This window comes from Lipophrys pholis (genome assembly GCF_963383615.2).
Source record: "Lipophrys pholis genome assembly, chromosome: 11".
Taxonomy (NCBI): domain Eukaryota; kingdom Metazoa; phylum Chordata; class Actinopteri; order Blenniiformes; family Blenniidae; genus Lipophrys; species Lipophrys pholis.
The window spans coordinates 26,880,063-26,899,788 of NC_137631.1; the positions used below are offsets into that span (position 1 = coordinate 26,880,063).

Sequence of the window (19,726 nt, forward strand, 5' to 3'; positions counted from 1 at the left end):
GTATATGGGCTGTAAAAAACAATATTAAAACCCATTTTATGCTGACATTTCTCACTGAGCAATCCATCTTGAATAAACTTTACCCTCAGGTACAGACCTGAAGGGGGCTGAACTTATATTACTTCCATTGCGATACGATAAACACCTGGAGCTGGTTACAACTGAAAAGCAACATTCGATAATATCAAAACCCCCCCAGAGTAGAAAGTTGTTTTTCTTTCCACATTTGTTCACAATATTGAAAACGGGGGTTACTAATAATGATTTTTTTTTTTTTAAAAACATACTCACCTCCGCAAATACAGGTTTGTTGTTGTTAACATCATCGACCCCAACAATGACTTTGGCGGTGGAGGAGAGAGGGTGCAGCCCACCTGATGCATTGTCGTCTGTGGCCGTTACATTCAGGATGTACTCCAAGCCTTGAAGCTTTGGCAGGGGGGTGGAGCGGAGACGAATCAGCCCTGCAAAGAATGCAGACCCATAATACTACACTTTGTAAAATATGGTCCACCCTAACAGTGCACGGAGAAGCACTCCATTAGTCAATAAGCAGGATGTTATTGCCACTGTGGCCTTGCATCGTGACGATGTGCTATCAATACAAACAAAAAAAAAAGAACAAGAAGAAGAAAATGCACACTGCATGCTGTTGTTCTAGATATCAGGAGTGGGAATGCAAGTGGTAAAAATTCCCTTCTGAAGTCCACAGAAAGGTAAAAATCTGATATGCAGACTAAATCCAAAAAGCAATTTCACAGTGGTGATTTCGTCATATTTCTAATCTAATAATTGCATGCTTCCCTCTAAAGATGCCTGTCCAGTTCAAGCACTTGAGTGAAAAACATGAAGTAGTGAGGAGACTCTGGTTAGAAGTTAACCATGCTCAGCAGATGCCTATTAGCTCTTCCGTTCATCCCCCCCCCTCCTTTGTCTGCTTTCATGTAAGAGTCAAGATAAAAGGTGGGATAAAAGGATGGAGCATCTGAGTCAACATCTTTCTCGTCAACAGAAATACAAAAACATCAGAGGTTGCAGGACGTGCAAGCTGCCTGTGATGTTGGGCAAACCCATTGAAGTGAGAGCATGGGGAGGTTTTTTATTCTCCTGTTATGTTTCTATTCATCTCTTCCAATGCTCTTGATTAAAGACAACACAGCGAGCTGATATACACGGATGCGTGTGCCCGACTTTCCTCTGCCTCATATTGCTTTGCGATTCGGGCTGCCCACCGAGCAGACAGGGATCCAAGTGCCTAATGACAACGTGTGACTTTGACACCACTGCACCACTACATTAAAATAAGTGAACTGGGGACGTACACGGTGATTCTCTCGGCTTAAATGTCAACCTTGTTTACAAATGCGACACCAACACTGCCAGCCTTTCAATGAGCCGGCGCTCCTCGCGCATACAGTAAGTGGGAGGCCATATAGTAATATCCCTGCGCCCAAAGAATATCAGCCTTTGCATTTTCTTGCTCCGAGGATACACAGAAAGGGTGGAAGGGAATATAAAAAGATGACACAAAAGAAAGAGGAGCTGGCGGAGCGCAGCCTCGAGATTGTGAGCTACGATAGAGCAGTTGTTGTGAAATTGAATTGAAAGGGTTGGGTGACAAATGTCACAGCGATTGCCACTGGTTTCGGATCAAAGGGTAAATAAAAAAAGATAAACTGTGCAGTCACCAACGCTAGAAAGCTACGTAACACATGGAATAAAGATTCTTCCTTCCGCCTACCTGCGAACAGAACAACCAGGAGTGGAAATTTCCAAAATAATGCTAAAGATGATATTTATGGCCCCAATAACAGAAAGAGCAGCTCTCATATAGAAATTACAGCCTTTAATATCAACTTTCAATATCATTCCACATTGACTTTGAAAATAGAGGGCATTCATTCTGCCGCCGCGCTTGCAGAAATATATTAGAGAAAATTGAATGTGTGATTTGACGAAAAGGCCTGTCAATTAGACTGAGAGACTGCAAATATGACGCCTGGCTGGAAAATTAAGAAATATCACCTTTCTGGATGTCAATGACGAAGTTTCCTTCCTCATTGCCTGCTGTTATGGAGTAGATTATACCATCGCCATCTGGATCTTTGGCGAGGACGGTGGCGACGAGGGTGTTGGGCCCTGCATCCTCAGAAACAAATGTTCGATATCTGCAAAGAGGAACTGTAGTTTAACAAGTGCGGGCAAGTGAGAACACACACACACACACACACACACACACACACACACACACACACACACACACACACACACACACACACACACACACACACACACACACACACACACACACACACACACACACGGGTAGAAGTCGATGACAGAAACACACACACAGACAGGAGATATGAATCAGTTACACAGTCCAAAGCATCAGCAAGCTGATTAGACTTATGGTTGTGGCTTTTTCTTGTCACTATGATTTAACCTGTCCTCTTAGCTGGCCAGACCAGAGACAAATGATAATGTCTACTGGGATGTTGAAGTCATTGAACAAATGGTGCTTCCACATAGGCAACCCTCTGTGGGCTATTTGATCCAGTGCCTTTTAAAATGTCAACAGTGATTTGCTTGCTCTGTGGTGCTGGGCAGCAAGATGCCCAGTCAGACATCCGGAGACTGATATACCGCTGTGGTACAAAGCACAATGGGGAGGAGATAAACCCTGCGACTGGGAGGACAGAGAGATGAAGAGGAATGGAAAGGAGGTGAGACACGAGCAGGTGACAAAAAGGAAGGCTGCCACGGAAATGAGAGGTGAGGTGATGTGTGAGAGTGAGAGGAGTCGGATGCAAGAGGAGGTGGAGTTCTCTCAGAGTTCGAGATGATTCGTTAGCAGATCCCGTAGCCCCGCGAGATTCGGTGCTGTATTCCTGTGCTAATGTGTGTGTGAGTGTGTGTGTGTGTGTGTGTGTGTGTGTAAGTACGCCCGACTGTGGGGTGGGGCGTCGTTGTCTGTAGTGAGAAGTCGGAGGTGATTGATGGTTTACAGAAGAATGCTGATGGGTGATCCATCTCCGCCAGCTACGGCAATCTCCGTGGCAACATGAGTGACCTGTAATCTGTCACCCGACTCAGAGGCCACCTCTCCGCCGCTCTGTGGGATGAGACGTATACACTCCCCCTGCCTTTCCTCCTGAAGCATCTCCCCACATCTCACTGAGCTGTGAAGTTGAGCTCAGAGAGAGAGAGGGTTGGTCTGTCTGTCTGCCGGCTGGCCTGCGTGTCTGGCGATTTGCATTTCCACTGGCTCCCTGCGTGTCCATCCCTCACTTCAATCATTTTTAGCCCCTCTGTGACTCACTCAGATGTGAGCTGAGAGGACATGCCAAGAGACATTAGGCCGTCCGCTCACGTGTCCAAGTATCTCAATTAGCCTGGATTAAGGAATCATTTCACGAATGCAATACCGTAGTATCCATCACTCTTACCTTTACTCTTTGTCCTGTTATTGGATGCAAAGTCCTCTTCTCCCGTCACAGCAATTATGCTCATCCCAGTAAGCCACACTATGACAAAGCACCCCCCACACACCCCGTCTGGCACAAAGCCTGCATTTCTAACTATCTGTCTGGCAACAAAATTTGTCTGACTGCCGACAGCTTTTTTCTGTTTATCTGCATATCTGACTCCCTGTGTCCGGCCTAGTTTGTTGTGTATGTTTTGGTATTCTCTACCTGCTTGCCCTGCAACCAAGTTTCCATATGTTTTTTTCTTTTCTTCTTCTTCTCGGCTTTATGTTTGTCTGCCTACCTCTCAACCTCTCCACCCGCCTGTTTGTTCGGCTCTGTGTCTAGCCGCCCACTGAGACTGACACCTGACAATACCACAAGCACGGGAAACAGAGGTCTGCAACAGCGTTTTATGAAGGTCACTGAGACATGACTGACAGGACAAGGGGCTCACTAGTTTTTTGGGGGAATAAATGCAGTATAGCTGCAGTGACAGATTCTTCCCACCCACTCATGCAGCATTGCCAAAAAAGAAAAAAAAAAGGGCAGTTGAGGACACTCTGGATTGCATCCATATGTCAGTTTACTGCATACCTTTGGAGAAACCAAAAAATAAAACCTCAAGATTGCAGCGAGAACGCTTGAATTCGCTACAAGATTGAAAATAAGGAACATTCTAAATAACCTTCCAGAATACGGCGTGAAAAGAACAACGTCAATGTTTGAGATTAACGCGTTAGAAGGGAGTAACTGGTGGCTTTAAAGCCAAATGGATGTGATTGAATAATGCAAATAAAGCGCAGAAAATGTATCGTACCAATAGTGATTTCACTACAACAGCTTTGGCCAATATTCACCACAGAAATCTCTGCACCAAATATCGTTGCAACGAATCGCCCGAAGGAAGGCGAGTCTGTGATGTGTGATGTAACGACTCAAATATCTCTGATGCAACTACCTTGCCTGTTCAAAGAGCAAAGCTTTGATATAATGAAATGTGATCAGCTGGTGGATCAGAGATAAAGCAGCAGAATCAAACGAGACTTTACTTAAACATGTCCTCTTTGGCGACCAGCATCAATTCATGCAACTGAACTCTGACTGTGATTAAATCTCCATTTAAAGCAACGTTCATCCACACCGACTCAACAGGCTTTCTGAACCCCTTAATCCATCTCTTGGCCTTGTTTTTTTTTTTTTTCCTCTTATATGAGTTTCAATGCTCTAAATTTAAAACAATGTTGATGAAATTTGATGAGACACAATAAAGCTGCATGGTGGTGAGGTGGATTTCTCTATGGAGTTTGCATGTTCTTCCTGTGCGTGAGTGAATCTACTACACACAGTCCCCAAAAAGATTTAGTTTGAAGTCATTTTGTGACTCTAAGGCTAGTTTATAGACAATCATTTAAAGTGAAACCGCAAAAACGTCTGTTGTGCTTTGAGTGCCTGTTTACATGACAACGGTGGTCGGAGCCACGGCAACATTTTGAAAACGGCTCCCCTAGTGGAAGTTTTTAAAAGTGCTCAAACTCCGTGTCCATTGAAATGGACTAGAATGCAACATTTCTGAAACACTGCTACTGCGCATGCGCATGGCGGCTGTAGTAAATAGTTCTTCTGCACATGCGCGAGTTGATGCACAATAACATCAATGGGATTTGGTAGTTTTATTTTGACAGTCACCATAATAACAATCCAGCTTAGTCGTCTGTCCACTAGAATGTCTGTGTACTCCCATTGGTAATGATTATGGCGTATTGTCCTCTGCCGCATGTGTGTGTGTGTGGTTCCATTACAAAAACAAACAACAGCACCCACTAGTGGCCCAACATGCAAACTACATAATATTTTAGCGTATCTGCCGTTTCCATCGTTTCCTGAACGTGAAACTTCCCTGAAACAAAAACGCACAAACGATGCGTTTTCACTTGAAACCTTGTTGTGAGAACGGGGCCTGAATTCCCTCCGGGTGTGAATGTGAGTGTGTGACTGTCTGTCTCTCTGTGCTTTAGGAACTTTAATGAGTTTGGCGTGAGGAAAGCAAACCGAAATGGTTCAAACAGTGGCACACCATTTAAGTCATCAGGCTACTCACACAGGTTGGGAGAACTCGGGGGCTTCATCGTTGACGTTGGCCATCCTCACGCGGACCGTCGCCGTACCAGAGTGAGGCGCGTCCCCACTGTCCACCGCCATCACCACAAACTCATACAGATGGTTCGGCCTCTCGTAGTCCAGCCGACTCGCGGGGAAAACCGTCCCGTGCGGTGAAATGCTGAAGTCCGGGCTCAGGGTATAATAGGTGAGCTCTGCGTTTAACCCCGAGTCACAGTCCGTGGCTAATACTGGCGTTAGGGAAGACATCACACAAGGACCATCAATTAACAGTTAATCAAAAGGAGCTGATGAGATGACATTAGCTGATGAATATGTTGACATCTGTGTAGATCATTATCTCTTTATGGCCTTGCTAAACATGTAATAAATCATAGGGTGTGACAGCCACAATTATGAGAACACAAACTGTGCCTTTCTAGAATGATTACCATCATTTGCAGAAATGAGCTTAAAGACGGTGAGGGGGAGAAAAAAGAAAAAACAGCATGCATGCGTGTGTGCATGCCTGGACATAATCTTTCTCCCAAGATAATTACACACACACACACACACACACACACACACACACACACACACACACACACACACACACACACACACACACACACACACACACACACACACACACACACACACACACACACACACACACACACACACAAAAAACCCCTATAGATTTTCTCTAAAACTGCAGCTCCGAACACTGAGTGAATTCCACTTAAACTCACTGTTTCAGGCACGTCACCTCAAGCTCATAACACTTGCACACTGCATATTCTTTTGATGTGTTTATTTCCTGTGTGTCAAGCCTCGGCAGCCACAGCAGCCTGTGCACGTCAATGCTTCATTCTCATTTCTATCTTAGCGTCTTGTTATACAATTGAGGACTGATGATTTACTATGCACTCTTTATCTTTAGCTTGTATAAAGTCACTGACTCATTAAATGTTAAAGGAATTGGAACAGTAAATTTTATTGAAACCTTGCTGTCTCTATGTCTTTAGTTCTCCACTACTTTTTTTTATTTTATTTTTTTTAATCTTCTTTATTGCCAACCTCACTGGGTAAAGTTGAAGTGATAGCCGTATTGTGAGGTATTCATCTGTGTCTTTTCACACTGCAGACATACTGACGGTGTAATGGGCATTTCACTCCCTCACTGCCTCAAAACTCTGACATTTCATTAGTTAGCCGTGCAGTCCCCGAGATTAACAAATGAACTCAATTTCTCCCTTTTTGCCCCACAATTCTGTCCCTTCAATCCAAAGTGAGGGCATTTCATTGAACCACAAAATCATACATTTCAGTTTCAACTACTGTCCATCAGTCACATAGATATATCCAACTATAGACTCCTCAGCCTCTCAGAACATTCCCTGTCCCCTCTCTCTGTACCTTTCATTTTTTCACGTTTCTTTCTTCTTCTAACCACACCGGTTGTTTTATTTTTCTTGATGTATTGGATCGTGTTGGTTGCCATTTTCTCCTACTGCCGGCTTCACAGTGCCAACAATTTCTGCTGCCCCAGGCTGTGTATTTATATGTTTTCAGATTAAATTTGTTCCATTTTTCTCAGTCAGAATCACTAAAGACAATTGCCCAGCCAGGGATTTGTACGTATCACCTTTTTGTGGCCCACGGGTGTAAAGAAGTCCCGGCGTCACAAGAACTCAACATTCAACAACGAAAAAAGGATCATGTAAAAAAAGAAAAGATAAACTGGAGTATTTCTTTGGATTCGTTGCGCATTTTGTCTGAACTGTTGAGGGTAATTTTGTCTGGAATGGAACCTCAGTAAATTTGTAAGGGGGAAAAGAAAAAAAAAAATCAGAGACTGGAAAATTTCTCAATCTTGTTCAGGTACTTCTCAATTTGAGACCGTGGCTGAACGGTGCAAGTTCATCTCCAAAGCTGCTGCATCTTAAAACACCTAAATCTCCCATGTGCAGCTAGAGGTGTCATTCTTTCTTAGATTGAACTGAATGCAGCAAATCTAATTTTAGTAATATGGTTTCAAATGGTGTGAAAGGATATTTAATAAGAAAAGAAAAGAAAAAAAATCCCGTCAGATCCATAATTATAAATTATATGGTAGCCTCGTGCAGCGATAGATAAACTGGTATGTAATGTGCCAAATAGGTTAAGTTGACACGAATGTGTGCAGTTACTTTTTTCACGAACGTAACTAGGATTACGGTGTTAAAAATGGAGTGTCAAGAAGAAACAACGCAATCTGAGGACAAAGGTGAAAGTTAGGTTATCTTCCAAGAAACATCTGCTGTTTTTCCGTTTGAAAAAAATTACTTTTGTGTGTGTGTGTGTGTGTGTGTGTGTGTGTGTGTGTGTGTGTGTGTGTGTGTGTGTGTGTGTGTGTGTGTGTGTATAATTTTGGTCTCGGTTTGAGAAGGAAACAGATGGATGTGAAATGCGGAGTCGAGGGAGTCTCACCCTGCAGCAGGGATGTTGCGGTGGTTACGGTCTCGGGGACTCCATCCACACTGTAGATGGACTGCAGGAACTCAGGGACACAATCATTTTCATCCGTTATCAACACCTGAACCTGATTAGTGCCGGCGTGATGGCAAGAGAGGAGAGGAGGGGAGAGAGGAGAGGAGAGGAGAGGAGACAAAAATCAAGAGTTGGAGAATACAAATTAACCTCTGAAATTCATAACGCCGCCACGTGAAATTCACTGTGCCGAAAGTTGACCCCAAAACTTAATCTAAATTGTATTTTATAGTTCCTCAACTTGCCACTCCAACACATCCTTTATCTTCCACTTCATGATTTTCCTGAGTCAAAAATAGAAATGTTCTGAGCCTGTGTGTGTGTGTGTGTGTGTGTGTGTGTGTGTGTGTTTTCAGCCTAGGCCCTTAGCCGCCCTCCACCCTCCAAGCTCCCTGTCACCACTATGTGTAAAGTGTGAAGTGACAGCTGAGTAATAGTCCTGAAATAGCAGTGGTTAGGTTTTCCCGGTCTCCATCTTCTACTCCACAACATGCAGCTGAGCAGAAGGAGATTTTCACAGCTAAATCTGTGGTACGGAGTGAGCGCCTCACATAATAATTGGGTAACAAAATCTTTGAATCAATAATTTAAGCAGAACTGGATTCATGAATAGTTCATCGAGAAACATTCATTTGTGAATGAACTTTGCAGATTTTGAACTCTTCCAAGTCTGAGCCCGCTCTCTATATTTTTTACACAGTTCATCTCCCGATCACACCCTAGACAAAAAGCACTTTATTGAGGCTCAGCGGCAAAGGAGAGAAACAAACCACAAAAAGAAAAGAGAAATCACTTGAGCCGCCGCTTCACTTGTTAACATTTCAAAACCATTCGGCCGTGCCGTTTCTGAAGACAGCCTGAAACTCTGCTGCTTCTCATTCGTGGTGATCGCCAAGTGGCGTGGTGTCAATAGGTCAGCGCCGAGTTCAGATCATTACCATTAATGCAACTGCTACGAGCCACACAACATTGAACAGATGAAAAGATGTCTGGACCTTTGGGGGAAGTCCAGCAATCCAGCAAACAAACCAAGATATATATATTTATTTTTTTATTTTTTATGTTTCAATCTAATTCACCACAGTGAAATTGAATTGCCTTTGTGAGCGATGGAATATCCAACCATCACAGCAGACTTCAACTTTGGGCTTAAATGTCTGGAGTTCACGAACTGTTCCCTGACTCACTTTAGCGGCTCAGATCACAGTATAATTAAACTGACCTCGGTGGCCGTGCTGAGGCTGCCCGGCTCCTCGCTGGCCCGCACCATCAGAAGGTAGCGGCGCTGGTCGCTCTCGTAATCCAGCGTCCTGGTCAGGCTGATGTCCCCGGTCTCCTGCCGAATGCTGAAAAGGCTGCTGGGATTGATCAGCAGACTGTAACTGATTTGCTGCTTCTGGAAGGAAATGGCGTACACCACCAGGAAGCTGCCGAACAAAGAGAGAGTGATTTAAGAAATAGAATAACAGTCCCCACGATTTGATTTTAGCTGCACTCATGGCGAATTAGAATCGAATCCCCTTTTCCTACATCAGCAGTGTGCTGTAATGAAATCAATTACTGTATGGCCCATTGGCTACGTGCTACAAACACAGTCAATCAGTATTGTCGGTTCTGTATAATAATGTTATACTATTATGCAGATATCAGTGTTTGTTTTCACGGTGAAGCGAGTCTGCATCCTCCAACAGTGTGTGATGATGATATGTCAGTTCTTTGCTTGAGTGCACTGGTGTGACCAAATGAATATTTATGAACACACGTTTGAGATTCGACACCTAGTGCGCGTGTTTCTATGCGTGTCAGCGATCGGTATTGTGGGATTTGTGTTTGCGGGGTATATGCGAGTTTGAATTTCATGAAAAGTTATCAGACGTAGCTGTACATCCTGCGTGAGACTCAGTGGATCTTGATCACGTCCGCATTCATATGACAGCTTACAGAATATATGTATACTGAGGATATGACTGCAGCATTCTTCCATTTTAATATTCTACTTCATTATAGTGTATTCTGCAGTGTTGGGCAATTATATTTTTTGAGGCAACAATAAAAAATCTGACAAAAAAAAAAGGTCCTTGGGGAAAAAATAGACAGCATTTGAATAAAAACCTTTTCATAATTGTTTGACTACAAGGAAGGATTTCATAAATATACCACAATACTGCAATTTCTCAGAAAAAAGACTAAATAGCATCAGACAATGACGATAACTCTGGAGGAAAAATAGTTTTCTTTTTCATTTTTGCTCTTATCTCACAACAGCAATTAAGCTTTTATCTGGCAAGGGACCATTTTTGTTGACTTTTCTTCCTGGTTCTTTCAAACTGTCGATAGTCAAAGAATACATGATTCGGTTGTTGTGCTCAACACTGAGTTACTTAGTAGTATTTTTTTGTAAGTTTATGACATTGGTTTAAGCTTTTGCTTTACACTCGCCATGAGAAAGACTGGATTAAAACATTTCCTCTCGCTGCGAACTTCATATCAGGGGTGTCAAACATAAGGCCCTTGGACCAAACCTGGCCAGCAGGGGGCTCCAATCCAGCCCAACAAACCACCAAGCAAATTGTAAAGGTTTAGATTTTTAACAAATTTCTTACCACGGAGACCACGCAACACTGAAACCCGAGATAAGATATCGGTGGTGCTGCCATTGAAGATAGCAAACTCGTCTCAAAGCCATGCTCTCAGGGTGAATTTCTAAAAACATGCATAATGCAACAGCTATGGGGGACGTTTTTGGGCCCCTAAACTAAAATGTGTTTCATATGAAACTAAGCATTTGTAATCTGTTCGTATTTATGGGAATATCTGTATTATTAAAGACATCCTTATATGTGATGTAGTGGTTAGTTATCTTGCCCTACAATGACAATATCTGCCAATTTATGGTTTTGCATGTTCTCTCTGTTTGTATTCTGGTTTCAAATCACAGTCCAAAAACATGTTACTTCAAAAAACATCCGTAGGCCCCATTTACATGACGTCTCAAGTGCAAACGCATCGGTTTTCTGTTTTCGTTTCAGAAAGATTTTGCATTTACACTGCAATGTTTTGAAAACAATGTCGGTTTCCACAATTTAGTTTTCATGTTGGGCCACTAGTGGGTGCTGTTGGTTGTTTTTATAATGAAACCACATACACATGCAGGAGAAAGCAATACGTCATAAACAATAACAATGGGAGTAACACAGACATTCTAGTCGACAGATGGCCAAGTTGGATTGTTACCCCGGTGACTGTCAAAATAAAAGTACCAAGTCCCAGGAGAATATGGACTGGGAGTCATGATACTCTGGAGGAAACATTGTTCTGATTGTCATCTACTGAGAATGTGCAGAAGAAATATTTACTGCAGCCGTGGTGCACATGCTCAATAGCAGCGTTTCAGCCATCTGCAAGAAGACAGAGCATTTTTGAAAAAGTTCCACCTTGGGAGCCATTTTCAAAAAGGTGCATTTTCAGTGTCTCAGAGCACTGTTGTAAACAGACACCCAAAACGAAGCAAAAGTTTTACATCTTCACTTGAAAATGTTGCGTAAACATGGCCTCAGACAAAACTGTAGTGCAGGGACAGTAAACCCATATTGGGCAAGATTGTTTTCATCTTATTGGCAAGTAGCAGGGGGCTACTTTTAAAATGATAAAAATAGATAACATCTTCCTTTCATTTATTTCATTTTGGCAAAACAATATTCAAATGTCTTTAATAGCTTAATCTTTCTAAAGACATATTGTGTAATGTAACAATCTGTCCCAGTTTAAATTTTTTTGAATTAATAATTAAAGTACACATTTTATATTCAGGAAGACAATTCTGTTCATTCAGGAGTCAATTATTTGATAAATTTCACAATATGAAGCCCATTTACTGTAATCAGGTGTGGTCATGTGACCTGCAATAACAAGTTCATTCATTCATTCATTTTCTTCCGCTTATCCATTTCTGGGTCGTGGGGGTGACAGTCTGAGCACAGTCTGTCACCCAGATCACAATGCACCATTTAAGAACCTTCCTACAGGTGGTGAGCCCACGGGAAGGTGGCACCCGGCGTGGGACACAAACCCACTACCCTGAGATTGTGAGTCTCATGCTCTACCAAGTGAGCTAGCCGGGGGACTACAATAACAAGTTTAATATTGATAACATTTAAAAAAAAAAAAAAAAAGGTTTGTTTCTAAGTGAACAAGTTTCAACAAGTTGAAAGAAAGTAAGCACACAGTAAAATAAAAAAAAGAAAACTGTGCACACGGTTATGTATGCAGACGCATGCGGTACTCACGGCTGTCCTTCAGGTGTGTTCTCTGGTATGGAGATGGCGTAGCTGGCGTTGGTGAACTGCGGCGCTCGGGCTCCCGCCACCACAGAGAGCATGGCGGGAGCACTGCGGCTCCCCATGCCGTCGAGAGCTACCACACTCAACAAGTACTCTCTCTCTCTCTGAAGCACCAGCCCCGTGGTCACCACCTGGCCTGTCTTCTTGTCTACAGCGAAGCAGCCGTCACCGCCTGCAGGGAGATGCAATGACATTATTTTCTTTCTGTGCCTGGATCTCATCCACTGCTTGCCGCCGGCGAGAACAGCAACTCAAAAATTTTACCCAAATAGCACGTTGACATTTCTGTCTTCTCTGCGTTTGCTAAAATACAACATTATACAGAGATTTCAGGAGATTCCTTTATGTTTTGATTATAAATGTGCTGCCGTTCTGACTGAGTTATAGTCACAAAGCATTTAAATAGTGTGGGCAGGTGGACTTAATAATGATAATACAGCTTTGTTTTTGACTGGCAGAGCACCAGAACTTTGCTGTTATTAAAACTTGCGAATAGCTTAACCACAGCTCACCTTGCTCTCATTCAAACAAGGACTCTGCTGTGACATAACACCCAATGCATTGGGATATTTAAAGCAGTCTTAAAAAAATAAATCACTTTTTAATTGCCATTTTCTTTTCAGGCACCACAGCAGATCCTCCAGCAGTGACTCTGAGCCGAATTTGCATTTATTGGTCTTCATTTGTGAGACACTTCAACACTAAGCATTGGACTCATGCCTGGAACCAGTTGTTCTTCATTTACAGATTTTCTGAGTTTAATTAGCAATCAGAAGTTAATACCCGCACTGAGTGAGACGTAGAGGTGAATTAGGGGTGAAACATTTGGGTCACGAGTATTTTAACCTTTTTATCCTCCAATCGAACAGACGGGCTTCTATCCTCCCAGTTTGAATTCATTTAAACTCACTGCCATTTTGAGAAAAATGAATGGTCTGTGTGTGTTGGTTGATTATCACACATTTATTGCCTCCACCCCCGTGTTGTTACCCCCGCCCTGTAACTCGTATAATGACTGTTTTCTGCGTGAGTTTATATTGTGCTTTTAACCCTACAGCTGAGTTGGAGTTCTGTAAATATTTCCCAATTCAAAGAATAATTTTCTTTAATTCATTGCCTGGACTTTGCCCTTGGTTCCATCCTTTTCTTGGTAACTTGTGTTTTTGAAACTTGCCTGTCCGTCTCTTTGGAACCAAGGCCCATGACAACGTTAACAAGTGACAGCGTAAAACTTGCATCGTGCTTGGGAGGAGTCATTGCAAATGCTTCTTTTTGAGAATGGCTCCCGAGGTGGAAGTTTTCAAAAATGCTCTGACTCTGTCGTCGGGTATACTCGCAAAAAGCGCAACTTTCTGGAACTCTGCCTGCGCCTACTGCTACTGCACATGTGCACCACCGCTGTAGTAAATAGTTCTCCTTCACGTGCAAGAGGAGATGGACAATAACAACAATGTTTGGCTCCAGAGTGTCATGACTGTCAGTTCATATTGTCCTGGGACTTTGTAGTTTTATAGTTGACAGTCACCGTAATAACGACCCAACATCGTCATCTGTCCACTAAAATGTCCGAGTTCTTCCATTGTTAACGTTTGTAGCTCATTGTTCTCTACTGCATGTGTGTGTGGTTTCATTACAAAAACAAACAACAACACCCACTAGTGGCCCAACATAGAAACTACATTGTTTTGGGTGTTTCCGCTGTTTCCGCTGTTTCCGCGTAAATGCACATCGTTTTCAAAATGTTGCCGTGTAAACGCAAAACTTTTTCTGAAATGTAAAAACACAAAAACGATGCGTTTTCACTTGAAAACGTTGTCGTGTCAACGGGGCCTCAGACTTTGCTTTACCTTTGAGTCCTTCCTGAGAAAAGTCTTTATTTAATGTACCGAAAACACAAATTTTAAACATTTAAACTCAAATAACTGCATTGATTAATTAAGGACACTGTTTGTAACACGCCCAGATTGTTTTAATGACCATGAAACAAGGAGACTGATAAAGTGACTGCACTGCCAAGTGTTCAACCTCCACTGGGAGCAACTTGTGGTTCAGTGTCTCGCCCAATGACACGTTGAAGAATGGACGGGGAGAATAGGGCGACTGAACCACCAACCAAAGATGAAGCCCTCCACCAACTGAGCCACAGTTGCTCAACATTCCACAATGTGTGACCAAGAAAAAAAAAATGCTAATCATCTGGTGAGGTTAAATTAACACTGAGAAGAGAGCAGATGTTATAACTTTCATTAGACCCAACATTCATTAACACTGGTTATTTGTATACAGAAGAAAATAAGAAACTGTCAGTGCTTTTTTTCAGTCAATCACATGGATAGAAATGAATACATGAATAGAAAGTACCACAATGTGCCTAATATATAATATATATTACACTCATTTTTTATTAATGTGCATACATAAAGACCCCAGAGGAACAAAGTCATAGGAGTCTTCAATCAGGCAGAGATATTGTATGTTGACAAAGAGATCAGGACCAAGCTCTGATCCTTATGACACCTCGGCTGGGAATGCGTGAAGGCTCTGACTTCATTTCACCGCAGAAGACTTTGAACAAGCACCCTCCACGGCCTTAGAGCTGCGGTGCACTCAGGGTGACTGGTTTCAGAGGATGATCGAGAATATCTGGCTGCTCACCAAATAGCACAATGGCCTAAGCGGGCCGCTCACAATGATATCACAAACAGCAGTGCAGTTTCAATGGGAATCGCAGCTTTTATCCTCAGTACTTTGCTTGTTCCAAAGGTAAACACCCGAGGCAAACTTTGAAAATCCACCCACGGGAATTCAAACAATCAATTTCAGTGAAGAACGTTTTTTTTTTTTTCTTTTTTCCCCTCAACCAGCCAGGATTTCTTCTGTAGAAAAATAAAGTAGCGCTGAATTGCTTGGTGATTAATCTGCGTGGTCTTATCTCTGTGATCTGTAAAACATTTTCATCTTGCATGCAGAGCATGCAGAGCTTGTATGTTCTCTGAGATTATATGACAATGATTATGCATCAAGTTATCGAAGTGCATCCTATGTAAAGCGTGATATGCAGCACAACCATCTTTGGTGTAACTCCATACATCGCCTCTATTATACACTGTTAAACATCTGTGAATGAACAAAACATGGACATTATTCTTGAGACAAATGCTGTTAAGACACTACATTGCAGCTTCTACACATGTAATCATGGATGATCTATTCGGACAGCTTGCATTATATAATGCGTACATGAGACACTGATGAAAAGATGTCAGTCACATTCCTTCATAAGGCTGATCTATGTGGAGCTATTTAACGTGTCATTAGCATATATGTCTGTTTGGCTGTTGAAAATGAGACTCATCAGCCAAAAGATTATGATCTCTGTTGGATGAAGTGAACACAAATGTGAACAATATTCACGACTGCAGCTCTTGTGGGGAGTTTCCAGTCTGCTGAGGTCAGTATCTATCAAAAGTGATCCAAGGAAGAGAATTGTATCATATTAGGCAGGCGGCTGTAATGTTCTGGTTGATTCCCCCCCCCCCCCACCTAATTTTGAAGGATAAATCTCGCTAACAAGGTGTTTGATACTTGATATTCTTGAAGAGTGACCAAAGAAAACCAACTCATTTATTTTTATGATGACTTTTTACTTTTACGCTCCACATTTATTTTTTACTTTCTTAAAAAAAAAAAATGTTTCACTTAGTTTAACCTCAAATCAGAGGATACCAGAAGGTGATGGTAACGGTCCTCAGTACTGAAGCTGCAAAAGTTAACTAGTACAAGCGTGATTGAGTGAGAAAAATAATGACTGCATGCCAACACTTCCTGTTTTTAAAAAAAATCTAACTTTTCTATATTAAATCCAGTCAACTACGATAGAAGTTTAATGATCTGTCACTGCTAAAGGTTAAGCTGGTATATATACACTGACAAACTGACAAAACCAATAGTCACGTGCGTGCGTGCAACAATCCTCAGCAAAAAGAAAAGCTTGAAAATGCTTTACAAATGGCCCGGTGAGTGTGAATACTCTTCAGCTGTTGTTTACTCCAGTAGTTTTGTACTTTTGCAAGTATCTTTACTACACCATTGAGTGTAATTCCACCTAAAATGTGAAATGTTAAAATGTGAGCAGTCAGGATGCACCATTACCTATACCAGTGTCATGTACATGGTATTCATACTCGGAAAAAGCTCCTTTAATTATTGAAAGAAATGACAAAAGTAACACAGAGTTAATTGTGTTCTGCCAAAATATCGAGAGGAGGCGAAAGCGAGTTCGTAAGACTCTGTAGCTCAGTAGTTTAAATGAGGGCTTTACTCAGAGCCATGCTACATGCTACATGCTAAAGAGTTTCGGGGCTCACACATCTCCGATGCTACATGCGACACATGATCGAAGTATGTCTGATGCAGCTCAGTCTACAGCCTCAAGTACACATATAGTAGTGTGTCGATCAGACGCTATGCACTGGGCTGTGTGTACAGTAGACACAGTCATATACTGGAGCCTTCAGGGCTGTTGGAGGTGTGTGGAGCGTTGACGCCGAGGCTGTGTGGACGTCGGCCATGGCAACATATAGCCTTCGCATATCATTTCAGGTATGGAGTATATATTATGCTTGTTCGTAAACACTCATATCGCTACTCGGTATCGGCAAGTAGCTCACTGTTAGTACTTGTAATTTTAAAAAGTGGTATTGGTGAATCGCTAGTCAGTTGTCACCTCTGGTGAAACATTAGTAGTTCTAGAAGAAAGTGACCGCTGTGCTGCACAGGGGACAGCTACTCTCCATTTTCCAGCCAATGTCCAATTCAGTCCCTGGTTGCTCACTATGATCACAAAGGACAGTGTACCTTGTCAATAAAGAAAAACCCTGAGTCCAAAGTAAGGATCTGTAATATTCAAGGTGATTCATGTTGTCAACAAATTCAATGAAAAAACTCAAAGCAACATTGTGCTCGTGTGCTTTCCAGTGCTGTGATTTTCCTACCCTCTCTGAGGTATTTAAAGCCTCTAAAAACCATCTGTTATTACTGGACAATGAGCCCCAAACTGGCTCACAACCCAGGTTTTTAAATAAATGCATAAGATAGGCATAAAAACCTGTGGTGATGTTAAAGCAGCTGGGAACTTTTGTGATTTGAACACATTAGCCAAATAGGAGAGAATAGGGCTTTTGTTGGGAGTTATTTTCCGACACACTGTGATACGCATTCGGTTGGAACACAGCTGCAAAACAACATATAGGGAGACAACTCGGGATGAGCAACAATGCCAATGTTTACAGTCATTTTAAAAAGGTGATCTATTCTCATACCATGTCATGGAGTTACAGGGTTTTTTTTTGGTTTTGTTTTTCTACTGAGTAGCTGATATATTGCTTGTAAATTACCATAATTACTCTCTATATAAACTGTTGCTCTCTTGTCTTGGACAGTCATTCTGCTTTGTTGTACAGTCCCTGTGATAAATAATAGACTACACAGTGAATTTGTTATCATATCTCTATTTTGGCATTTGTTTTCATGCTGTGGTAGTTCCACCTTTCCTGAAGGTACTGCAAAAGGTCCCTGACTATTAGTAGCACTGTGGGGAAATCTTTTAATTAGTAGACCCTTGTTCTGCAAGTTTTATACTGCCATGCTGATAGTATCAGTGTACCAAAAACAGTGAAAGGTGAATCTGCTGGCAAGCAAAGATAGATATAAACAATGTATGATTTTAAATATTTCAAAATAAAACACTCTCAAATGCTCTTCGTGGAAAGAAATGCATCCAGCATGTTTGTTAGACATAGCTTTGGTTTGTTTACACGAAAACTCCATGGGGTACCTTTAAATAAATGAAAGAGGGTTTTTTTGTTTTTTTTGCTGCTGTTGAAATACTGAAGAGAAAAAAAAATGAGGCCAGACTGACTGACCTTGATCATCAAGAGGGAAGCAACTCTCATCTGTTTTTAAGGGTCTTGAAAGTTAAGCACAGGATAAGAGGGTTAAATAAATACATGCAAAGTCTTGACAGCGGGCCGGGATTACTTTGTGGGGAAACTACTTGGCATGCAAAAAAAATTATAGGTGATAAACCTCACGGCTTACAAGAATTCTTATCATTGTCATATGGACAATGGCTTCCCTGTGGTAATTGTGGTTTAAGTCAAATCTGGGAGATGTGTGCGCCACTAATGCGAGTAAGAGGGAAGTCAGTAGTGTTTTGTAAAGCCCCAGTGGCGAGATTAGCACATCCCCCAATCTCTGACATGCCAGCAAACCTCTATCCCCTCAACCACCAGGGGGTCTACTACTCTGGCAGCCTTCCAACAGCCCACTGTGTGTGTTTGCGTACGTGAGTGTGCGCTTGCACGATTCTCTGTGTGTATGAAACAGAAGCAGACAGATAGACGAGAGTGCACGATAAGTGCATAAACAAATGTGTGAAGGCCTCTGGCTGTGTGTGCGCAAGTGTGTCTGTGTGCCTGATGGTGTGCAGACGTGTGTGTGTGTGTGTGTGTGTGTGTGTGTGTGTGTGTGTGTGTGTGTGTGTGTGTGTGTGTGTGTGTGTGTGTGTGTGTGTGTGTGTGTGTGTGTGTGTGTGTGTGTGTGTGTGTGTGTGTGTGCAGAAACAAAGGAGAACCAGGGATACAGAGGCGGCGAGAGAAGCAGTGACAGAAAGATAGAGAAACTAATGGACACCTAAAGAGGGTATGAATGCATGAATGAATGTGTGATTGCCTGTGGCTGTCTGTCTGAGTGGCTTTGCTGGTGTGTGACTTGTATTTTTTTTCTTTTTTTGTTCCAGTAGTATGTGACCTGTCAACTTATTTGATCAAAAACACATTTTATTTCAATATAATCTTCTCCCCCATACGTCGCATGTGTTCAAATGTGTGCGTGCGAATGGCGGAACACTTACCATCCGACAAAAAGTATTCCACGTCTCCGCTTTTGTCCTCGTCCCCGTCATGAGCCTGAAGCTGGTAGACGAACGTTCCTGCGGCGGCCTCGGGGGACACCACCGCCAGGTAAGGGTACGGCTTCATATTCCACTCAGGGACGTTGTCATTGACATCAGTGATCTTCAGCTTCACCTTGTTCAGGTACCAGTCTGGGCCTGGGGGATGGTGCAGAGATAGTGACAGAGCTGTGGTTACCAAAAGTGACAGCTGTCATGTAACAGTGAGTGTGGAGGGGAGACAAGCAGCCAGGGGAATCCGAAGCACCAACAAGCAGCGAGTCAACTGAGGGTACAGGTATGTGAGATGTGAATCCTTTCCGGGAGACGGCAAA

At 42.4% G+C, this 19,726-nt stretch overlaps 1 protein-coding gene across 1 annotated transcript in view; it reads right to left on the reverse strand.

Moving 5' to 3' along the window:
* The window catches only part of LOC308117365 (neural-cadherin-like), a gene marked incomplete at both ends in the record, with an annotated part of 106,218 nt that overhangs the window by 57,183 nt on the left and 29,309 nt on the right, over positions 1-19,726 (reverse strand). The window contains 7 exons of the mRNA XM_080476204.1: positions 292-464; positions 2,026-2,168; positions 5,569-5,818; positions 8,040-8,151; positions 9,322-9,526; positions 12,386-12,611; positions 19,353-19,550. Of these exons, the coding sequence (XP_080332330.1) occupies positions 292-464; positions 2,026-2,168; positions 5,569-5,818; positions 8,040-8,151; positions 9,322-9,526; positions 12,386-12,611; positions 19,353-19,550 (1,307 nt within the window). The remainder of the gene's footprint in view (positions 1-291; positions 465-2,025; positions 2,169-5,568; positions 5,819-8,039; positions 8,152-9,321; positions 9,527-12,385; positions 12,612-19,352; positions 19,551-19,726) is intronic.